Source organism: Anser anser (genome assembly GCF_964211835.1).
Source record: "Anser anser genome assembly, chromosome: Z".
Lineage (NCBI taxonomy): Eukaryota > Metazoa > Chordata > Aves > Anseriformes > Anatidae > Anser > Anser anser.
In genome coordinates this window covers 85,731,289-85,754,363 of record NC_139723.1, presented here as the reverse complement: position 1 = coordinate 85,754,363, position 23,075 = coordinate 85,731,289, and the positions used below count along the sequence as shown (strand labels likewise).

At 42.5% G+C, this 23,075-nt stretch overlaps 1 protein-coding gene across 10 annotated transcripts in view; it reads left to right on the top strand.

The window, feature by feature from the left end:
* LOC310890191 (dymeclin) overlaps window positions 1-23,075 on the top strand; it is a 205,751-nt gene that overhangs the window by 181,575 nt on the left and 1,101 nt on the right. The window contains exon 19 of one of the 10 annotated variants that reach the window (XM_083818895.1): window positions 1,546-23,068. The exons of the other annotated variants lie outside the window; for them this stretch is intronic. Within the exon in view, the coding sequence (XP_083675021.1) occupies window positions 1,546-1,590 (45 nt within the window). The 3' untranslated portion in view covers window positions 1,591-23,068. Of the gene's footprint in view, window positions 1-1,545; window positions 23,069-23,075 lie in introns of those variants that run through there. 10 annotated transcript variants of the gene reach the window in all.

The window sequence follows — 23,075 nt, the reverse complement described above, 5'->3', positions numbered from 1 at the left end:
ATTGTTGACTAGAACAAGAAAAAAAAAAAGCTATTTAATTTTGCTTGTCTGCCTGGCACACAGTTAAAAACATATTAAGGCTTTTCTGACACCTCCCCATTGAAGAGTAATATAAACATCATTGCAGCGTCAGCATAGGAAAATATGCATTAGCAAGCTTTTGAATCTCTGATCTTTAAAGTGTTTCTCATGTAATATCAGTTTCTTACTGTAAATGGGCCAAAATGTCGTCCAACAGAAAATAATAATCGTGCTTTCAACTTGGAGAGAGTACCGTATAAAACTTTTCTTTATAGATTGAGAATAAATGGAAAACTTCGACCTTGTTCTCTTCCTAGTCCCTAAAACATTCATTGCCATATCCTAACACTTCAGAGATCAATGAGAAAAAGAGTGGTGTCACTGGAGAGTTTCACTGTTGACTTCAACAGTCTGAAGGTTTCAAGTCACATCTTCACGCTCATGAGTTGCTAACAGGACCATGAGCAGGTGCCTAGCACTTTGCATGTCCTATGGCGGGGAGTACGCAGCTCGTACTGACCAGTGCTGATTAGGAGGGAAGCAGGACTACGCACCAATTTTCTCTATCCACGTCCTTCCTCATTTGCCTTGCTGCTGTTTTCTAGGAGTCATTGACTTAGCAGTGGCTTAGAAAAATGAGAAGTTCTGTGTTTTTCTCTTTTGTCACTTTAATGGACACCATGGGGCTGTTTTATCTTTTTAGTTGTTTGTTTTTTTTTTTTTTAATTGCATGATTATAGGTGTAAGGAGGCTAGCCTCATCTTCTGGATCTGCAGTAGTTCAAAGGGCTACAAAACAAAGCTGTTGGTGCCTTTGCAGGGCATCCGTGTCCACCCATGGTGGTCAGCAGTCCGGTAAAGATCTCATGGCATGCTGCCATGTGTTTCTTCCTGCTCTGCATGCATACAGGAGCAAAAGTGAATCCCTGTGAGCTGCTGAGCTTCAGCTGCCTTGGCTGAAGTGGATTGAGAGAAGCAGCTGCTGAAGGAGCGGAAGAGATGGAGGTAGAGCCCGGTTAACTGGTGAACTGTGAGCTTGAAGGAGCTGTGAGGCTAGATTGCCCACACCAGTTCAGTTCATTCTGCTCTTGCAAGCTCATTTGTTGAAATGGGATGGTAAAATGAGCGCTATTCAGAGAGTAATTCCTTTTTTACTGGCTATTATTGAAATAAGACACTGATGTCTAAATCCCTTCATTGTGCTTTCATTTGTTATCTTAGTAGTAGTATATAAACATTAATGCTACAGTGCCGGTCTTCACTTAGGTCAGCCGGTCTGTGGTATACCGTAACCTGCAGCATCCCCTCCATTTCCATGCCACCACCTGAGGAGAGAAGAACAGGCAGTTTTTCTGCCATAGTTTTTCTTGCTCGTTCTGTGATCGGGGGGAGGGAGGGGCTGTTGCAACATAAGGTAAAAGCATAGTAGTAGACCAAAAGTATCACTGATATTTTCAAAGAGGGTGGTACTGTTACTATGAAAATGCTCTGAAGGAATAACTGATGCTCTTCATGTCCCTTTCAGGTATTCTCATTGCTTCTCTCATTTGGGATCCGAAGTGTGCGTTAAATAACACAAGTAAAGTCACAGAAGGAGCAACAGGAACTGGGCTACTGGAGCTTATTTGCTCTAAGCTTAGACCTTGGTGTGTCTGGAGTCATGCTCTGGTATTCCTCCAAGGCCATGCGTCTTGTTTACAGACCTGGGTAGATAGTTAACATAAAGAACTTTCTTTTTCGATGTTGTTAGCTTGTGTTTATCAGTCTGAGCCTTAAGCACAGCACATCAAAGATCCCAGTAATGTCATGGTATAGTGATAAAGAGTAGAATGAGTCAAATGAGCAGCATTTTCCTTGGGAGCAAGAAAGAATTTGTCCCAGGCTTTGCAGAGAAACAGAAGATGCAATAAAAATGCATTCAGACACTCCAGTTGAGAACAAGCATAATATTTCTTTAGCTTCCCTGACTTCCTTTTTAGATATTTTATTTTTCAGTAAAATTATGTTCTACTTCCCAGTAAACTCTAGAACCAACAGTACTTCCTCACTGTCACTGTGACATCTGTTTGTGCTGGTGTAGCTAATCAATTACAGACATTGTTGCTATTATAAGCCTGCAAGCCACTTGAAAAGTTACCCAGGATTTTTGTAATGAAGGGCCTGAAGTTATTATTTGAGCTATTTTTTCCTTTTATCTTCCCTTCAGGGGTCATCAGACTGGCAATATTTTTTTACAAGCTCAAACTTTAGACTTTTAAAAGTTCAAATCTCTGTGTGTCAAGCTACTTGAATTTCCTGTAAAAATGTTTGGGTTGTGAATCAATTTGTAATAATATAAAAGTGAACAAACATTCAGGTTAACTCTGTATTAGAAGAAGGATCTTGAACTCAGCTGTGATTTTCTGATATATTGAAGCATATTTGTCATCTTGCAATTAGTTCTGATACTTACTGTTAACATTCAGTAAAATTACCAGTCGCATTTATGAGGATAACTTTTCAAAAATCACTTGTTAGTTTAAAAGCAGGAATCTGCAAATTGTGAAATTGGCGTTCAGCTTTCCAAGCAACGCAGCCTATAGTTCCCATTGAAAATGCATCCTTCGCAGCCTTGCTATTGCCAAAATATCTCCAATAATGAATGATTTATTCTTCTGTATTTGGATTTTTTCCTGTGAGGAGGGTGGGGAAGACTCTAAACTGCTGAATACAAAGTCACTCCTCGGACTTGGCTCTAAAACGCATAAACAACACAGACAGTTAAAAGTTACATACCAACACGTGTTTTATACAGCCATGTGTTTTCAGCTCGGTTGCTTAAAGCATAATATAAGAAGTGTGCTCGAGCTGTTTTATTTTTAAGGGGATCCCACATGTTTATGGAGCGCTATCACGTTGCGCTTCAGCCCAAGCTCTAAATGGAGTCTGGCAGTCCCGGCGTTCGCATGGTGCCGTTTGGCTCGGCAGCGATAAGCAATAGACAGTCTGGCTCCTTCCAGGAGCCTCTCAGTCATGTCTGAGCACTTGACAGTTCCGAAACCCTCTGGCTGACTTTCCCCTGTGGACCGTTCATTTATCAGGAAATGAAATTGGTTACAGGATTTCTCACGTTGCCAAACCTCACTGACGAAATCTGGTTTGTTCCTACTTTCAGAAGTAGTAAGAACACATTAACTGTTTATACTTGTTAGCAGCTTTATTGCTTTTGCTAAGAAGAAGCCAGGTTCGTTCTAACTTTTAAAGGTTTCTGGAAATTGCTGACATGCATTCTCCCTATATGAATGTTTTACCAATGAAGTGAACTTGATAATTTTGCCTGTTAAATGCATCACAGTTGCCACTGGTTTTAAATATTACGTTAGGACAATTGAATCATTTTAATATGAGATTTACCCAGTGAATTCAGTGCGTTCTAGCTTGAAATTTATGTTCTAAAGATGAAGAGGGAACATTAAGATTTATTAAAAATACAAATAATGCTTTGTTGTTTACAGGGATGTTTTAAACTAGGTTGTATAATTTATAAAAGCTTAACCAGAATTGAGTAGAAATACATTTTTAATTATGCTGATGAGATGACAACAAAAAACAAGTGCAAGCAGGGTGCAGTTGTTTCTGAATATACTGCTGTGTTTGCAGGTACTTAGAAACCCAGTTGGCTGATGCTGGACTGGGGGCAGGGGCAAGCCAGACACTGCTTTTTTAGTTACTATTTGGATGTCATTATCTTTTGTTATAGATCTAGTTTTCAGCCAACTTCAAAAATCAAGCACACATTTTAAAATCCTGAAAACAAGTGATAGCTTTCAAACGCGTGTTTTCTGGAGACTGAAGTTCACAGAGTAGTGGCTGGCAATCGCTTCTGTGTGGATGAATCTTCAGTGGGGCAGATTGCAGTGAGAAATAAGCACAATTTATTTATATTGACAGATACTCCTATTGATTTTGCATTTAGCCAGTGGTCAGCATCTGTCTCTTAAACCCTATAAGCTTTGTCCCTAAGCAGCTGAGCTAGTTGCTGTCATTCTTCTGTTGCAACACTGTGTTTGTGTGCTTAAGAGTGGATGGAGAAATGACCATTAGCAAGTTGTCTGATGATGGGTACAGATGGCTGTTTCTGTATCACTTGAATCATTTCAGTTTGTGCAATGATGCGTTGCAGCGGGAGCATTTCTATTGTAACATATCAATATGTTTTAATGCAATCAATAGTTGTAACCTCCTGTGTATGAAATTAATAAGCCCAGAGGTAAAGCACAGTGCACATATGGTAATTATTACGTCTGGAAGTGGTTGCTGCATTAATTGATAGCAGTAGCAAGTAATACAGCTTTACTTAATTTCATTGCTTCTTATACGAAGTTCCTGTAAATAGAATTTTTGCGCTCTGTTATCAGAGTTCTTTCCCCTTTTTGTTTAGAATGGATCACTATGAAAATATTTAGAGGTCCCTTAGCTCATTTAGCTTTGTTACAATTTTGGATCCTTTGTCTATAAACAAAAAGTTGCTGAAAACAGCTTGTCTGCAACCTATGAAAGGGCCATGTAAGTCTGCCATTCACTGAGACTTGGTTGGTATCGCGGGATCAGCATGTGGCTGATGCCAGCAAGGGACACTGTTCATAGCCTGTACCCTGCAAGGCTAAGCCGTTTCAGAAGAAGGTAAGTAGATGATTTGGCCTCACTGCTGACATAATTAAGACTCAAAGAAATTAGATGCTTTCAAAGCTGTGTCTGCAGCTAAAGTCTGTTAACTTAAAAAATATTACAAAATTAGCATTCCTTGCCTTTTTTTTTTTTTTTGTGGTATGATTTTCCCTAGAAAAAGACATTTTTAACTAGCATAACATATATGCTACTGAGAGCCTCAGAACATTGGCCCTTTCCATTCTGAACCAGGGAATCTAGGAGGTTGCGAAGGGCTGTGCTCACCTGAAGATCCATCCTGTCTATCATTGAGAAGCTACTGATGATGAATGCCAAAGGGGTGGCATCCATAGGCACCAGCACTCAAAATACACTCTTGCTTTACATGTGGAAACATCAATGAACCTGTCATGGTCCCCCAAAGACCGTTATTACCATCATGGAAGGCTCCAAGCAGTTTCTTTCTTCAACCCTTGCATAAGATCTTCATTTTCATTAATGCCAACCAGATAAATGACTGGCTGAAAACAGAGTAATTTGTGGTATCAGGTTATCATAGTGTTTTAAATGCAAATATAGGAAAACCTTACATGTAGGGTTTTCAGCATTATGGTGGCAGATTTATTTTTGTTTAATCCAATATTCTATGTATTTTGATTGCCTTCTTACATTTTGCTAGCAGTTTGATCGCAGTTCTGTAGGGAATATGTTTCCTATTCATACATGGGACTTTGATTATCGTACTGGAATCCAGAGAAGTGAATTTTGTCCAGAGATGAAGGAATACAGCAAGAACTGGGTATTGCACAACCAGACGAGGTAGCTTGGGAGGGTGGTGCGTTGGGTGAGTGACTTGAGTAACAGTGATTCTGCAGTTCAGGAATGAGGTGCATTGGCCAAGACGAAGATGAAGGGTGGGCTAGCTCAGGACACTCCTATTCCCAAGCTGTTGTCTACATGGAGACTAATATTTACATGGAGGCTTAAAGTCTGTCCCCTCCACCCCTGAAAACTCTCCCAGTTACCTTCTGGAAGCTGCATTCTGAATTCAGTCATTTCATTCCAGAGTAATTGCTTTCTTCACAAAATAGAACAATTACACTGGAATGAAATCACCTTATTCTGGAGTTACCATAGCTGCTTCAGAAGAGATATTCAATAATTTTGCTGTGCAAGTCAGCTTTACACGGAAGTCTGGCCAGAGTTTTGGTTATCCAAAACCACTTTTGAGAACAAACTAAAATGTTCAGAGGACAAGGTCCTCTCTAGGCAGGCAGGAGAAACGTATGTATAAGTGATTCTGAGGCTAATCCTTCAAACCGAGAACATAGAAGGGGAAAGTAAACCATCGTAGGAGTAGGGAAAAAAGCATTGCAAGAATTTTCTGCCATGTGCAGCTGTTCCCCAGTGTGTTTCTCCTGTGATAGTCTTAATGTGGCAGTCACCTGGTTTTACTCCATTCACTGCTATGCAGAACTGTAGCTGCAGTTACAGTCCTGTAAGCAGCCGAGCTGATTAATGTCTCAGCCTTGCCTGTGGCAGCTTGTGGATTGTAATTAACTGCTTCCCATTAAGGCAACAGATGAGAATTCATGCAGTTACATGTAGAGGCTTTAGAAGATGGAATAGTGTCCCATAAGAACAGTTATTAAAGTGTAGTGTGGGTTTTTGTTTGTTTTTTTGGGGGGGTTGTTTTTTGTTTTGATTTTGTTTTTCTATTTTGTATTTTCTGACGCAGGATTAGGCCATCAGGAAACTATGGATGTTGCAAAACTAAGAATTCCTTTGAACCTGAACAAGAGCAGAACTGGGGTCTGGGCAAAACAGAAGAAGGTGGAGGGTCAGTTATCAGGATTTTTAAACGTGTCATTTGGTCAGGTAATAAGCAAGTTGTTTGCTCATGTTCGGCATTAAAGATCGTAATAACAAAAAAATTGGGTGAAAGAGCTGTTCAACAAGTAGCCTGGGGAAGAAGAGCACAGATAGCATAGAATTTGTTATTCAGCATTTGCTAACGGTATAGTTAGCATCCTCTCACACCCAGCGATAAAAACAGAGAAGGGAGAATGAAGGGAAGTACAACCAGCGATAAAGAACAAGCAGCAGTGATACTCTCAAGGCTGGTGTCCTCTTAACTAGCAGTTAACATTTGGCTGGTCTCCTGGAATAGAGCACCAAATACAAAGTTGCTGTTGTCTGAAAATATTCAGATACCGAAATGTGGATCTTCAACAAGAAATATGTAGTTCTTTGGGCATCCTGTAGGGAGCAGAAAAATATTTCTGTATCGTGACACAAGGGAAGTACATTGGAACAATTTTCTCCTTCCTTGAATCAGAAGTGTATGGTTGTGCTTTGCTGGTGGTGTAGTCATTGTGAAAGGGGCAGCTCAGTGTCTTAATTTCATGTCCTGTGAAAGATGCCCCAAGCAGTTCTTACCCAGGAGCCAGCAGGAACCAGCACTGCTAGGAATTTTTGAGTGGGGGGAGAAAAAAGTGGTAAATTGGTACTATTTTCCTATTATCACCCAGGATGAGGGATGTTTTCCTTCCTGCTGCTCTCCAGATGGCAGAGTCTTTGCAAAGGCATTGCCGGTGATAAATGTGAGGCCTGATGTTAGGTGCTCTGCAAACTTTGTGGAGGGGAAGGGTCAGGAGATGACATACAAACTCCAGTCACTAAAAGGAACATGAATTACTAAAGGAGATAAATCAAATATTTCTCTATGCACAACCGAAGTCTAGTCTAGGCCTTCCGTTGCCCTGTGAAATACCCAACAAGACTGGAAGTGAACGTAGCCACAGAATCTGATTTTTTCCATGTGAGTTCTTGAGATGCATTGCCTGCCAATGCATCTACTTTGGTATTGATTTAGCTGTGCAATTTAACATAAATAAATATGCCCTAAATTTAGTATTTCAGTGGCTTGTATAGAGATAGGGTCATTCTCTGTATAGGAAGAACAAGCTCCTGTAGGGACTTTGAGCTGAAGGGTTTGAACCTTGCACAGGTTGTAAAACGTGAAACATGCTTCTGTCTTTCTGGTTGTTTGTCACCACCTACATTAAATCGGTTGATTTGATGAGCCATTGGTTTAAAGAAGCTACTACAAGAATTCAAAGTGTAAAATGTTAGGCAGAAAGAAAACACTGAGGAAACCAGAGAATGGGAAAACAGCGCGAAACCTTCCAAGCAGCTTCCCCTAGTAACAGATCTCTGACACGGGTAAACAATGTTTTGCGTGTGTGTTTCTCAAAGCTGCTTCAATTCTGCTAACCGCTTGTCTGCCATATGATTTGAACTCTGTTAACCTTCAAGGATGATCCCGTTTTTTGAAAGGGAACGTAGAGGAGCTTCCCTGTCCAGAGCTGCAGAGCTTTGCTGGCTTTGCAGCAGCTTGGCAGGAGCCCAGCGCGCTCACTGAGCAGCCCATAACTCCCCGTCCAGTGCGTGTTACAGGAGGGCTCTGAGCCAGAGCCCATCCCGTATTAACTTAGGAGCTATACGTTTATCCAGGCTAAGTAACGTTTCCCAAGTTTCCCTTATCCTCCTACATACCATAGAAAGCCACCCTATGTACTCTATACTTTTATTACATTTTTCACCGTGACTAAATCTGCTTAGCATGTGTTGTGCAGCCTTCCTTACTTAGTTGCATATGTTGTTAGTATAATGAAAAGTCCAGTGCCAAATGCGCTGCATGTGCATGACGTGTTGTTTCCAAATATCTTGCAACTTTGGTCAAAGCAAACTAAAATTATGCTGAAATGCTCTGACATTTTTACTCCTTGGTTGAGAGCTATTTCCAACCCATGTGTTCATTTTCTAGTGCAAACCTTCAGTACCAGCGAGGTAGCTGGGAGGAAAAAAAAAGTTGCATGTGAAATGAACTTACTGCTTTCTTTAATGCTAAACCCATTTTTCTGATTAAGGAAAGGATTAACCTCTCTTGTATTTATATCTAAATACATACACAAAGATAATGTGATGGAGGCCAAGTTCTAAAATTTTATCCTAGAAGGTGCAAGACTTGGAGATTTATGAACGACTGAAAGCAAGATAGGGAGAGAAGACATCATGTAACCAAATTCCAATTATACCAGTCCTATTGCTCATCCGCTTGTAAGGTTTAGCTGTCTCTTCTGAATTAGTCTTTTAAATTAACTTTCTATAACATGTGGCAGATTGAGAAAAACAATCCTCAGAAGATTTCTGCCCTGGTTGACAGATGAACCAGATAATGGAGTATAATCTTTTCCATTTTCATGATTTGACACATTTTCACTTCTGTGTGTATGTTTAACTCAAGGAATCAAAATAAATTTTGAGTACAGAATATAAATCCTAGGCAAAATTACAGCTTTCATTGCAATGTTGGGTTAAATGTAAACAGCATGAATGTTATAGATATCTTATAATTAAATGCATAAATTAGAGAAATGTCTTGAATGTTTACAGCAACTACACCAAGAAGTGAGAATGAGGAAGAAATGTACTTCGTCAGCTGATAGCTGCCTCAACTGCATTCCCATATGGAGTTTAATTTTGTCACAACCTTTGGTACAAGTTGCAATGCTTCTATCCAGTTGATTTACAGGCTGTTTGTTCCTGCTTGGAATGATTGGTGCTTTAGATGGCCTTTTCCTGGCCAAGTGGCGGATTTCTCACGTATATCTGCATCACCCTCGAGGGCTCTGCTGTTGGAACTGAGAGGGCATGGTTTAGGTCACCATGGCTTTCTGGTAGCTGTATAGTTATGTAGTGTGAGATGATTGCATTGCATCTTGAATTCACATGGATTTGGTTTGGGTTTATGGTAACGCTCAACCCACAAGCTGTTGAGCTTGCAAACAAGGTGCCGATCTTCTTGACCATGGCCTCATGTTGTCTCCTGACCCTAGCAAACCCTGCTATACTCTCTTCTACCCAAGTGCCAGCCTGTTAGCTTCTCTCATTACACTTTATGACTACACTAGCACTCCAGGTAGGTGCAAAGTGTTTCCAGCCATGGGTGTTGTAACCAGGGAGATGGGGAAAGACAGGGAGTCCTGCAGGACACATCGCATCTACTGTCTGCATGCCAGCTCAGTAATTCATGCTAGCTCCTTTGTCACAAAAATCGTTTAAACTATGGCAAGAGCAATCAACCTGTGGCTATTGGGCTGGGCATGGCTTGAGGGCAGCCAGCACAGCATTGGGGTGTGAGAATTTCCTAGCACCATCAGAGTATACGCTGTGCACGTGCTGCAGCTAGATAATGCTGCAGCAGCATCCGGAGGCTCCAGGAGGAAGATTTCCCTTCCTTTGCTGCAGCGTGTTGGGTATCACTAACCCCAGCAAGGACTGGTTTTTGCTGATAGGAAGCCAGAGGCTTGTATCAGATAGCTTCCTGAAGACAGGTCTGCTGGCTGTGTGAACAACCAGGGCTCCACACCAGAGCAGGAAATTTTGGACATAAGGAGTGGAGCGGGACAAGAGTACAGCCCTTACGCTCACATGTTGTCCTTAATGCGAGGACCCTGAGGTCCGAGTGGTGGCTCTAACTCTGAGCTCAGAATCAGGCAGCAAAACTGTATTTGAATTCCTCTTGCTTATCTTTCCCATCAAGTTTAGACGGGCTCTGTCCTTCTGTACCAAGACCGGTTGTTGTCACCAGAGGTAACGATCTTGACCCACAGAGAGGAAGGGGGCAGATATGTTCAATAACAAAGGGCCGTAATAGCATTTACGAGTAAATGTTAGAATTCCCCAGCCTGAGGTGGAGAATCTCTAGAACTGTTTTCTTCACGTCCTAAAGATGATCTTGAGCTGACTGGGAGGTCTTAATACAGTTAAATTCAGTGGAGGCAGGCAGGTACTGAAATACTGCATCTGAAGCATAGTCAAACAGAAAACACAAATGATTCTCGTGCGTTATTACCAAAGTGAATGAGCAGTTCGCTTAAGACCCATTTTCAGTCTGAGGTGATTGTTTGCATTAAAAATAATAGTTTCACTACGTGAAAGTGCTGCTTTCCAAACCCATAGCCACAGGATGACACCAGGCACGCAGGTCCCTTTTTGGTTGTGGCCAGCGAAGAGACGTGCAGCTGCCCAGCTGCGAGACCCATGAAGCTGTCCTCCACCTCAGCAATTCTCATCCTCACTCATTGGTTATCTTTCCCTTTGCCCTCCTACACTCTGCTTGCCTCTGTCATTGATAAAGGCTTGTTTCCAGTAGCTAATTTGAATATGCTATCATGACCTAAAAATCCATTTAAGAAATGACACCCCAGATATGTGTTGAGGTCAGTTTAAGCCCCCCTGGCTTGGATCCATCTTCACAGGGCTTTCAGCATTAGGGCAAATCAAAAGAAAAAAAAAAAAAAAGCTGCAAAGTCCACATCTGCAAGATAAAGAACATTAAAACCCCACGTAAACGCTCACATTTGGCACAGGTTCCTCAGCTCAGAGTCCCAGCAAGATAAGGCTTCAGTCTGGCACTACGTGTGAAGGTTGGAGAGGTCTTACTGTCATTTTATGTTTCGCTCCTCAAGACAAACAAATTTGATTTCCTGCGTGTAGTGGGCAGCGCTGCTCATCTCACGGCACAATTGTCTGTTTGCTGAGGCTTGAAATACTTAAGAAGGGAGTACGTCCGTCGTGGTGTGCATTTTCCAGTTCACAGAGATTAGAGAGCCAAAGGTCTGCAGACTCAATAGGGGCGTTAGTCAGCATGTCCTGAACATCGGGCAGATAAGGGTCCGCTTCCTAGGCTGCCCTGATCTGGGAGTTAACAGTTGGTGACAGCGAGTCTGCCTCTGTTCTTAAGTAATTGTTATCATTTTGTAATATTTACAGGTCTGGCTCTCCCAGATTAAAATGTACGAAATCAAAAGGAGGTCTTCCTTCAAGCGTCTTCCCCCGGCACACGCTGTGCTCGGAGCTGCTGGCGGGTGGGGAGAGGATGTTTGGGCTTGGCGTGCCGCACCGCCGACATGCATGGTGGGAGGGACGGGAGGAGGATGTCGGCTCTGGCTTCGTCTTTGTGGCTGCTATTATGTAAAAGCAAAACCTCGTAAAAAGAGCTGCAAGGAGCCCTCTGCACAAGCGGATCTATTGTAAATGTCAACATCGACGAGGCGAATTGAAGCAGTGTGTTAAACAGAGCTGGTAGAGAGGGGCTGAGGGTTGCGTTTCCCTGTCTGGGGCACAGAGCCAAAGCCTGTGCGCTGTTTTGGACCCCTGTACAGTGATAACAGAGAGCAGCTTGGTCCCAGTTGTCCGAAGTAATGTTCTTTTTGGCTTGGTGGGTTGTTTTGGATGATGCTGCAGCATTGCACCAATTTCCAGTGAAAGCATGTCTGGGACCTCATCACTGGAAAAATATGCAAACTGAATCACTGTGCTCTTCTCCTGCCACCTTTTGTGTTCGGGGAATATGTTCTACGCAACTGAAGGAGAAAACAAACAAATGTGACATTGTAGTAACACTGACTTTTGGTTGGGAGAAACTGGTGGGCAAAAGCAGCGTTTTGACCTCTTGGTCTTCTGCCTTCGTGCTTGAACTGGGTAATCCCAAGACTGCATTAGAGCAGCACAGAAGGCTCGTGTAGGTAGTTTCCAAAAGGAAAATCCTTTAACTATGAAATTAGTGCGGTTTTTGCTGTCAGCATGCTTCAGTCCCTTTCTTCCCATCTTGGAGCCTGGAGAACAGCAAGAGGAAAACCCACGCTGGAGACCTCATAGGTGGTTGCTGACTGTTCACCAGGGTGGCTGGAGGAGTTTTCTGCTCTTTTCCCAGGGCTGGGGAAGAAAAACCCTAACCCTGGCATGACAATTCCTGTGGAACGGTGAGAAAATAATAACCTTTACATATCAGAAAGGTGAAAAAAGCTGGGTCAGAATTTATTCACTGCCCAGACAAGGGCACCTGAGACCAGTCCCTCCTGCAGCCATACAGAGTGCTTGCTCTGCTGTGTTACAGAAACACAAAAATGTGGGTCATGTTCTTGAAGATTAATCATTTCCTTCATTGCTAGAGTTGTACCAAACACCCTGAGCTTATTTTGCTTTGCTGATTGCATGTCTCTGGCACAGGCGGTGGCAGTTTCATTTGCACAACTGCTGGGTTTTTCTGTGGGAGTAGAGGAGGTCAGGCAGCAGTGAGAGGTTGAGCTGGGTTTTGTTGCTGCAGTGGAACATCTCTTGGTGGAGGAAGAGCAGGATGATGGGGCTCTGCGTTAGCTTAGGTGGAGCAAGCTTCAGTGATGTTATCTGGAGCAAAAAGCATTTCCACGATAAACAACATTCCTTGTATTTTAGGCTAGTCTCCTATCAAAATCAAAACAGCTGCTGTGACTGAGACAGTAGCAGTCGCTGCTAGAAATTTTAAAAGTATGATTAACTCCAGGATTTGTGTGCAGTAGATCTACCATGTCTTTCAGTATTTAGCTACACATAGTAGTATATACTAATTATTCAGCACAATCACTGTTTCCAAACTTTCTGTTGTTCATATGCTTCATAGGCCCTTTTAAAATTTTAACAGTGAAGAAAAGCTCACCTGAAAATTTTAATGAATTATACCAATTAGACTAAAAGCATGCAATTCACTTCCCAGAACATAATTAGTAGATAGTTCTCTGACTTGACAAGCGGAATATTGGTTGGCATTTATAGTATTATTTTTGCTTTAGAAAATGTTCGATCAGGGGAATATAGATCTCTCTTTTATGTAGAGATCGAAACAGACTTCGTAACCCAGATACACGATTTATTCTCTGCTGTCTTTACCCAGCAGGCTCCTCTTGTTAGCTAGAAGAGAAGACTTTGCCTTTTCCACCCCCACTTCACCCCCCTCTGGGCTGTGTGTTCACCAGTGCCGCGGCAGACCCCGAGCACAGGCTGCACAAATAGGCTGCGTGCGCCGAAGGGGAGGCTTCTGCCTCCAGCTCTGGGGAAGCACTTGGACTTTGTGCCAGCTGTCGTGTGTTTTGCACACTCCTCTGAAAGTGTACTCTCCACACATTCTTTTCTCTGCAAGTACGAAAAACAATCATCAAATATGCTTTCACAGCAAATGATCAGATTGTATGGCAGAAATTCTTTTGATCTTTGGCAAGTCCTCTACCATAGAAAGCCCTTTTTTGTTTTGTGTAAGCCCGCTGCGTTAGGTTTCCCCACTGACTAGGTGAAGCTGGGGCTCTGAAGGCACCGTGAGCTTGCTGTAGTGGTCCAGATATCCTGCTTCCTCATAGTTCCTCTTACTGCACACAACATCTCTTCCCCGCCTTCACTTGCTTGTTAAACTTTAATATTTTCCGTGTTTGGCGCTGTGATCCAAACAGTGCGCATACAGACTTAGGACAACTTCAGTTTTTGCTCAATTCAAAACTTTCAGTCAAATTTCAGTCAATTTTTTATTCCTCCTGACGTGCACAATATGCAAAAGTGAATGAGAGGTTCCCAACAGAGTTATCAAAGCCAATTTCTTTGTTTATAGTTTATGTTCAGCGCACTTGAAAAGTGGCGGATTTTGAACTGTCTCATTCACAAAATTCTGGAAGGAAATTCAGCCTGGAATCTGTTCTGTTTGGGAAGATAATGGATTGGGCGCTGGGGGGGGCGCTTTATAATGTCACAGGGTTTAATTCTGAGTATTCCTGCCTATCCAAGCCCTTCCTTGAGGGAACTGCTGAAGCATCATTGTCTTGATAGCGAGTTGTAGCAAAATAAAGTGTCCAAAACTGAACCTCGTAACCTTTAATCCGTCTTTTCTTAGCAACCGTGCAAACCTATATAAAGTTGGCAATGAACGAGTGATTTCTAGATGAATTAAGGCTTGAACAAAAATACTCGTTACGAACATACCGTTTTTTACCGCTCTGTAAAGCTTTGCACAGCATTCTAGAGAAGGATGGGTTGTGAGCTGAAACGCAGGAAGTCAGAGCTTAAACTCATTCGCATCTTCCTTAGCACTGTTAAAAATAGTGTCTGCTGTTATGAAGTGTGCATCCTCTGCAAATCCTGTGGAGGGAAACGATACATCCACTTCATATCAATACAAGTTTTCTCTCGTAGTAGATTGGTTCATCCCCACTTGTGCAGGAGGGAGACTGACGATGTGCAATGTGCCCTTTGATGCAAGTGAGAAATGGGTCCAGGGATTATTCTGGTTTTCAGATTTTAATTCCCTAAATTCAAAAGCACACAAAGGATTTTACTTATTTATCTGAGTAGTCAGTGTGTGTACATAACAGGATCAGAAATGCTCCAGCAAGGTCAGGCACTAGAACCATTTCTGTGAGTTGTGCTAGTAGCTTTCTGCACTACATGCATTTAAATCTTTTCTTGGTTATTTTTTTATTTCAATTTTGAAAACGTTCCTCATTTTTACCTACCATCACTTTGAGGTGACTCATTTTTTGCTCAGATAAATTTGCCTGTCTTCTGTCCTCCAGAAGGCCTCTGTACTTTTCACAAGTATTTTTTATTGTTTCAGATCAAGTCCTGAAGTGGAGAAAAGTTGTATTTTTTTGGTTGATAGTACTTCACCTGCACATCATACCTGTAAATTCAAGCTTTAAGTGTAACTGCATTTATCATTCTCTAGTCCTTTTTTTCTTGTCATTTGACAAAGCCAGCATCTATTGTGCTTTCTGCAGTGTTGCAAACAGCCACGTAATGTTCTGTTGCAGTTCCCTGTCTCTCTCTCTGGTCTGGCAGCAAGTCACAGCTCGGGCATGCCTGACTCGGAGCTTTTGAGCTGTCATCCTGGGAAAGGTCTGAAAAGATCTGTGTTCATCTAGCCAACATGGTATGCAGAACAATCCTGACATGGCAAACAAATTGTAATTCTAACAATAAACCCATCGGCTCTCGCAGGTGTAACCCACTGACATTCCTCATGCTGGAAATGTGACAGTGTGGTTGTGATTATATAGATGTAACACGATGTGATGTAGAGGTTAACAGTGCTTACCCCAGCGCAGTTCCTGCTCTGGTCTTTCATCTCTTTGTAATATTTTCTTCCCGTTCTGAAGCTTGCTCAGGTAGGCCAATATCCCTCAAACCGAGCATGGATCCCCATGATTTCTCAAAAGAACCACGTAAGAGATTTTCTCTGGATCAGCTGTTCAGGTGGTACGTTTCCAGACGGGTTTGCGGGTTTATTTTCTGTCCTGGCTAGGAGTAGCCCAGAGCCAGCTGCTTCAGAGGTAGACAGAGGGCAGCCTGTAGTGGGTACCTGGCCCCATCCTTGAGCAGCTTAGCACCCCATGACAGAAGCATAAGGCTGTCTGTACAAGTTTGTAAGCAGGCATGGTCTTCCCAAACCCTCTCGTTCTTTTACAGTGCCGCTGGAGTCAACTGTATGTAGTCTTTGTGTAGATGAGTGCTACTCTCACTTCGAGCCTTTTTCTACAGATAGCGTGGGGTGCCATTGCCATGTGCTGTCAAGTAATAATGCGGATTTGTACAGCACTTTTGGAATTTGTAGGGATGAAAGACTCTATATGAAGACAAAAATAATTTCCATTACATGATTTGGGGCTATTGGCATTTATCAGCAATATTTGCTAGCTATAACAAAAAGAAACAAGCGTGTATGTGTCTCTGACTCTCTGGAAGGACTTTAAAGCTGTCAGTGTTCTCCAGCCTACCCCAGAAAGAAGTGCAACCTTTTCTTTTTAGCAATGTGGTATTCCATAAAGCTTCACGCCCTGGCAGGGTTACTGCAAATATTTTTCTTTTTTAAATCATTGTGTCTTTACCAATAACATCTAGGCACAACTGGTTTGTTGATTTTTTTCCACCTGGCTTCTCAGTACTCCATATAAAAAATTGTAATTGCTGAACTTCCAACAGAGTCATGTGTATTTCTCTTGTAGTTCACATCTTACAGTGTAAATTCACTGTTCACATTTATGAACATGTGTTTTCATGCTTCTGTAGTTGTGCAAACCTTTTCTCTGAGCACTCTGAAAACAGAAATTGCGTATCAATGATCTGAACTTGCTAAAACAGTTGTGTCTCTGTAGAAAAGTTTCCCTGTCCTCCTGGCTGGGGAAGGTTGTATCCCATCTGATGAGTATGGTTTATCTGGCTCAGTGATTTTACTCTCTGTGAAAAATGCCATTTTCTCTTACAGCTCACATAATACCTTAAACTGAGAATATTTTGGTAATGGATAGATTTTTTTTTTGAGCCTCTTTTGTCACCTTGTTTTCTATTTCGTCTTCAAAACCTCCTGACACACTTCAAGCCATTGCTTTCTTCTCTGTCTTTAAATTCACACCTATTCCTTACACAGATCTTTGAACAAAATGTGCAGTTCTTGCTTAGTCTAGCAGATTTCCTGTTTGCTTCCTTTGTCTCCCCACTGTAATCTTCTACTGGTCTGTCTGTGCCTCAAGCCTGAGATAGATACAGAGATGATATCAGGCAGGTGTGGTGTAGCCCGTACAGATTTTTCACCGAAGTCGTGTAGATTTTCGTCTTAAGTGAAAGAGAAGCACTATTAATGCAAAGAAAAATAGGAAAAATAAAAAAAAAGAAACAGCTTATTGTCCCTGGAAAAAATAAATAATTGCAAAAATTAATTCTATAAGTATCTTTGAACAAATACTGAAAAATGTTATTCAATAAACTGTGCTGTCAAAGCACTTAAATACTTACATAAAAAAGAAATAGCAAATATTTACATACATATGTTTGTATTTGTACCAGGAGCAGGGGGTCAGGCATGACTGTTGTATTGTTTTTCGTTGGCCATTAATTTAACACAGATTGGGATTCTGGGGACAAGATTTCAAAGTGGTGTGTTGTGCATTTTGCAGACAAATACAACTGTTCCTCCTCTGCCCAAACTCCATACAGGTTGGTACTTTCGGTGCAAGGCAGGTTGTAAAACTAAACCTTGCTTGGCATCTCTAATGAAAACCTGGTGTGGTGCTGAATCTGAGGGGCTTTTTTGATTAGTTTTTTTTAGCCAGTTTGTGTACATTGCTAATAAGGTCCAATCCTGCAGATGCTCCCCAGGCAGTGCTACTATATTTAGCTGAAGCAATGTGAAACATAATTTGCCAGCATGTCATTAGGTTACCAAACAAGACTCATGGTAAGATTTTCAAACGCACACAAATCCCATTTTCAGCAAGACTTTGAAGTTTCAGATTTGTTGAAAGTTAATGTCTGTTTGACTCTCAAATGTGTAAGACTCCTTTGGAAATGGTATTTTTCTCCTAAACCTTTCACATGCTTTTGAAAAAACTGACTCATATTCAATTGCCGTTCTAGAAACAAGTGTTTCTAACCAAGCACTTGAGGAAAAGAGAATTCTCCAGTTTTATGTTAATCCAACTCTTTGATTTCTTTCTTTCCACAGTAGCTGCCCCTTTTCTTTGATAGCTCTGCTTTTCATTCAGTGAAATATCTAGATCACCGAACAAGCAAAGACATAGATTCACTCTCTCTCCTAAAGCAGCTCCATCTGCCATTGCTTCTGTTATCTGACTGGAGATCACCCACTGATGTGACACTGCAGCCCAACAGCAGCTCGGATGGTTAATTTGTGAAGGGAAGGGGATTTTTTTTACTTTTTTTCTAATGTATGGCTCAAGTCTTCCAGCTCGAATGCCACTGAGTTGCCTGGAGCCATGCCAGGTGCTGTTGGCTGGCCGTGATGCTATCTTCCTAATCGTTAACTGCAAAAAAGATGTTGTTGAACTTTTGTGGTGGCGGAGTTATTGCAGTTCAGTTCTGCATCTGTTCATCGGACTTCCTGTGGTTTTTCATCGAATCATATGATTGACAGCGCAGACAGTCTGCAAAGTTCTTGGTCTGTCTAGTTTATACCCCTGTCCCAACCACTAAATCTGACTTCTGCTTTGTCTGGCAGAAGAAAACAAGATAGGGTGCTGTGGTAAGTTGATTCCCCAGAGCTGATAAGTGTTGTCTGTATTTAAGTTGTGCAGCTCAAATCCTAGTGTTACCTCCAGCTCTGAAGTTTAAAGTAATGTCTCAGGTTGGTTTGTTTTAAGCTGGCCGGGGCTCTCTCCTCTGGTAATGACTGAACAGAAATGCAGGTAATGGCTCCACTGGACCCATTTATGTCAGGGCAATGAGTTAAAAAACTTAAACAGCAAAGCACAGGGGTGGTGAAGAACGTGTGCATCTTTCAGCACCATGATTCATATCCAGCTGAATGAACAGGGCTGTGAAGGAAAAACAGGAAGGCGATTTATCGCATGCCAAGACTTTTCCCCTATTATTAGGACTACCATTTAAGATGCCCTAGAGTGGTCCCTCTTTTCAGAAAGTGCTACAAATCAGGTTCATTTAGGTGTCACCAGTTAGGGAGCAAATGCCTTTCCTGAACGAAGCTGGACACGATAACAGCAAAGCAGAAGAAAATGGTTTTCTGCGTTGCAGCTTTGACTTGCCACTTGGGGAATTTTGTTAGCAGCCATGCTCGATGGTGAAAGCCTCACCAGTGCTGTCTGCAGTGTTTCCAGGAGTGCTCTGAGACTCCCGTGACCTTGTTGTTTTACAGCTCTCCTAAAACATTCATTTGGTGTCATCTCCTGTATGTCTGCAGCACATGGCAAAGGCTCACTCATTTCGAGGCAGAATGTGCAGGAGATATAAACGGCACAGAGCTGTAGTTAAACATTCCTTGAACTACCATCTGTCAAAAATCTTAAAGCTTTATGGTGTTGGTCAAACTTTTTATGTGGTATTTAGCCCTTGCTGTTATAAGTTGTTTTAAAGTCAGTCTGCTAAGTCAGAAACATTCTGAGGTGACTTAAATGTGATGATTTTGAATATTAACAATTTTTGTTTTCAGTTGAACACCCTAGCAATTCTAAATGAAATTTTGGTATTGGTAGTTTTTTTTAATCTTAAAAAATGGATGACTGCCAAACCTTGCAAGACTGATGCTGATACAGAAGTTCTCCCTGTGCTGGACCTCTAGGATTTCTCATTCTCAATGAATGTGGAAACATGGCCACCATGCAGCCAGGGATCATTGCAGTCATGTAAAGAAGTGGGGTTTCAGTTACCAACCTGGAAGGCAAATTCTCCATGTCTTGTTTGCAATGCATTGAGCTGTCCTGGGTCCACTGTTCAGGTGGACTGTCAAAAAAAAAAAAGATCATTTCTGCCGTTACTTACCTTCTTTTTATAGAGATCTCCTTGAAATTGTGTGTATGAAATGGCAATGCATATAGTCACTGACAGAAAATATTATCTCTCTCCTTAAAAATCTCATTATCCTTGTCTGCATTCCCAAGATAAAACTGCAGACTGTTCAAGGCATATGGTGAATGTGAGAGAGTCCAGGCTGATCGCAGTGAGTTACAGTCTTTAATCTGAAATTGATTATTAAATTGCTACGGTACGATCACAGTAGATGGCAACATTGATCAGTCTGAAGAGACTTAATAATAAAATCAATGGACGACTGTTCTTGCCTGAAAATGTGAATGCTATCTGGTTTATTTTATGCCGTCCTTCCAGCAGAGAGCTGATGGTATAATAAGAGCGGAGCATCTCAGATGCAGCTATTGGAATTTTTAATACAGCGATGTAACTTCGTGCTTTAAAGCTAAAGACATTAGTTAAGCTGCATGAGAGTCCAGAATGGTCCCAGGCTGTACCCTGAGTACCTGCAAAAACAGTAGCTATAGTCGGTGGCCTTGAAGGTGAGAAAAGCTATCTGTGTTTAATTCAAGTCAAATTAGCATCTTTAATCACTTTTTTTCCCTTCCCTCCCAGAAGGACTGCTGCACGCTGCAGTACTGGCGTGCAGCCACCTTTGGGGTGAAGAATGACAGCTGTGTAAGGGCTTTTCTCTGCTAGGAAATGTTACAGTGGTTTAATCATGAGGTTTAACCATTCATTCTGCTGATGCAATGCTGAACTGAACATGTTCCTGTCTACACTGACCACAAGTCAGGAAGCATTTAGGAGGGAAGTGGGGAAGATTACACTGAGGATAAGCAGAGTAGAATGTCAGTTTTTTTGTTGTTTGTTTTTTTTTTTTAATCTACATGAGGTTTGGTTGGAGTGAGGCTTAACCTGCCAAAAGAGTCGTGGCATCCTGAGAGGAGGGATGTCACGGGGAAGTCAGGCTTGAGGACTGGGAGTGGGACAGAGGGTCTCACAAGGCTGATGAGGAAAAGAAGAAAATGTGGGCAACTGCAACACAGAAAGATATGCTGAAGAGAGGCCATGGAGGTATATGAGTGGGGCTGGGGAAGGGGGTAGACTAGGAGACAGGAAATTAAGCATTGGGTGTGAGTATGAATGAAGGAACACCTAAAAGTGAGGGAACAAAATGATGTGGAAGGATAAACAGGCTGGTCAAAGCAAACTTGGCAAGAGAGGTTGTAGGGGCACAAAAGGGCTGTGGGAGTGCTGCTGTACCACAAGCCTCATGTCTGACACAGGATATGAAACTTGCTGATGTACCTTTGAGGTTCTGGGCTTTGAACTTTTAGAGGCAAAAGTGCTTTTAACAACCTTGTCCTCTAACAGCCTCAGGTCCTTAAGCAGAAATATTAGTGATGGAAACCATACCGCCCTTCTACCCCCCTGCCTGTTACAAGGATGAGCTGCCCCCCCTTCTGAAGGCAGCAAATACAACAAAAACAGCCACACCAATGCCCAGAACGGGCCCCGTGTAGCTGGGTGCCAGTGTTAGCCAGACCACAGCAGCTGCAGAACATGGGAGCACGCTGCAAGGTGACACCGATGTCCTCGTCAGTACGGTAGATGACACATTGTCACCCAAGTCTGTGGTTGAGTGAAGCTGAAAAAGCTGCCCATGGAGACGCCTTCCTCATAAAGCACGATGCAGGTGGCAGCTTTGTGGCTGGGCATAATTGTACGCTTGGTATTTGCACCAAACTGCTCTAACAACAGCAGTGACGCGAGGAAAGAGTGGAATAGTTTCCATGTTTTGTGACTCCCAAGAACACAAAGAGCCTGGGCGTGTAAAGGTTAGATAAATAACCCTGACAGCCAAGTGGCCAAGAAGTGCTCCTTCAAAGGAGACCATTGCAGCCGGAAGAGTCCTGTGCCCTAGCAGGAGGAAACAGTACACTCGAGAAAGATGATAGGGCATCCCTTCATTATTAATGGGCAAAGAGGCTTCTTAGCCATTGCTGTGCTTGTTCTGATCATGTCACACCATGGAGTTTATTCTTAGTCTTAGCCACAGCCTTATAAATAATAAAATGGGTCATGTTTTATCTTACCCCGGTGATCATTGTAATGCGGCTTTTATCTGAGACCGTGCCAAGCTCTTGACACAGGCAACATTTAGAAATAGATAAAATGATTGTATAGCACAACACAAAAATAGGCTCCACTTTTCCCCAAAGCACGCACGTACCAAGGGTGAACACAGTGGCTTTGCACCAAACCACCTCTGTGTTACACGTGCCTTTGGGAGGGAAGAATTGGGAGAAAATGGGAAGCTGAGCGTGCAGCGTCTCTCTCCAGTTGGGGCAGGCTGGGCTGGCACATTCGGCGTGTGTTAGTTCTGGAAATCCTTTGCTTAAAGCTGGTACTGAAAAACAGGGCTTTTGTGGAAATGACACTGTCTAGCCTGTGTTGTCCAGGAGAGGGAGGTACCTGCCCGGATGGGCAATAAATAATGCCTGTGTGCACGGGTACTGTGGTGACGGCCTTCAGGGCTGAGGTGGAAGAGATGCGTGCGTGGCACGGTGCACTTGAAGAGCTTGCAGGATTTTGTCCCCTAATTACACAGTAATGCCATTAGAGTCACTCTGTGCGCTCCTCAGCCACAGGGGAGCCAAGACACAGAGGCGAGGGCTTGCTAAAGCTAAGAGGAACTTGTAGCAAAACTGGAAAGGGCACCCGGGATGCCAGAACCCGTGCGTGGAGCCTGACGGTGCTTCCCACTGTGCTCCCTGTCAGGAGGTGTTTCTGTCCTCAAACCTTGGCGTACAGAAAGTCTGGGGGAATTAGAGGGAAGAAGTCACCGTGCCCTAACGCTGTTACTCACAGCACACCGCAGACTGTTTGTTCTCAGGGTCTCTCCAAAGGATTCTGCTGCTAAGGGGCTGGTTACAATTAATAGCAAAACGCGTTTCAGGGAATACTGGACTAAGCAGGGCTGTACACGTGCAAGAGGATTCACAAATTTAGTCTTTGTTAACAGGGAAATTGAGTGTGACCAGCAGTAAAAGGGCTGAGTACAATATGCCAGTGTAGCATGCAGTTCAAAGAAGAAACTATAAATGATCTCTTTATCCCTCATGGTAAATATTTTCCTTTGGGTCTAATGGTTCAGTTCCCTCCATTATTTTTTTCACCAGGCCTCTTTCTTCAGCGTGTATGTGGGCTGCATGTTTGCAAACAGACACGCGAGCCTCCCCTCAGCGGCCTTTTGTTTCT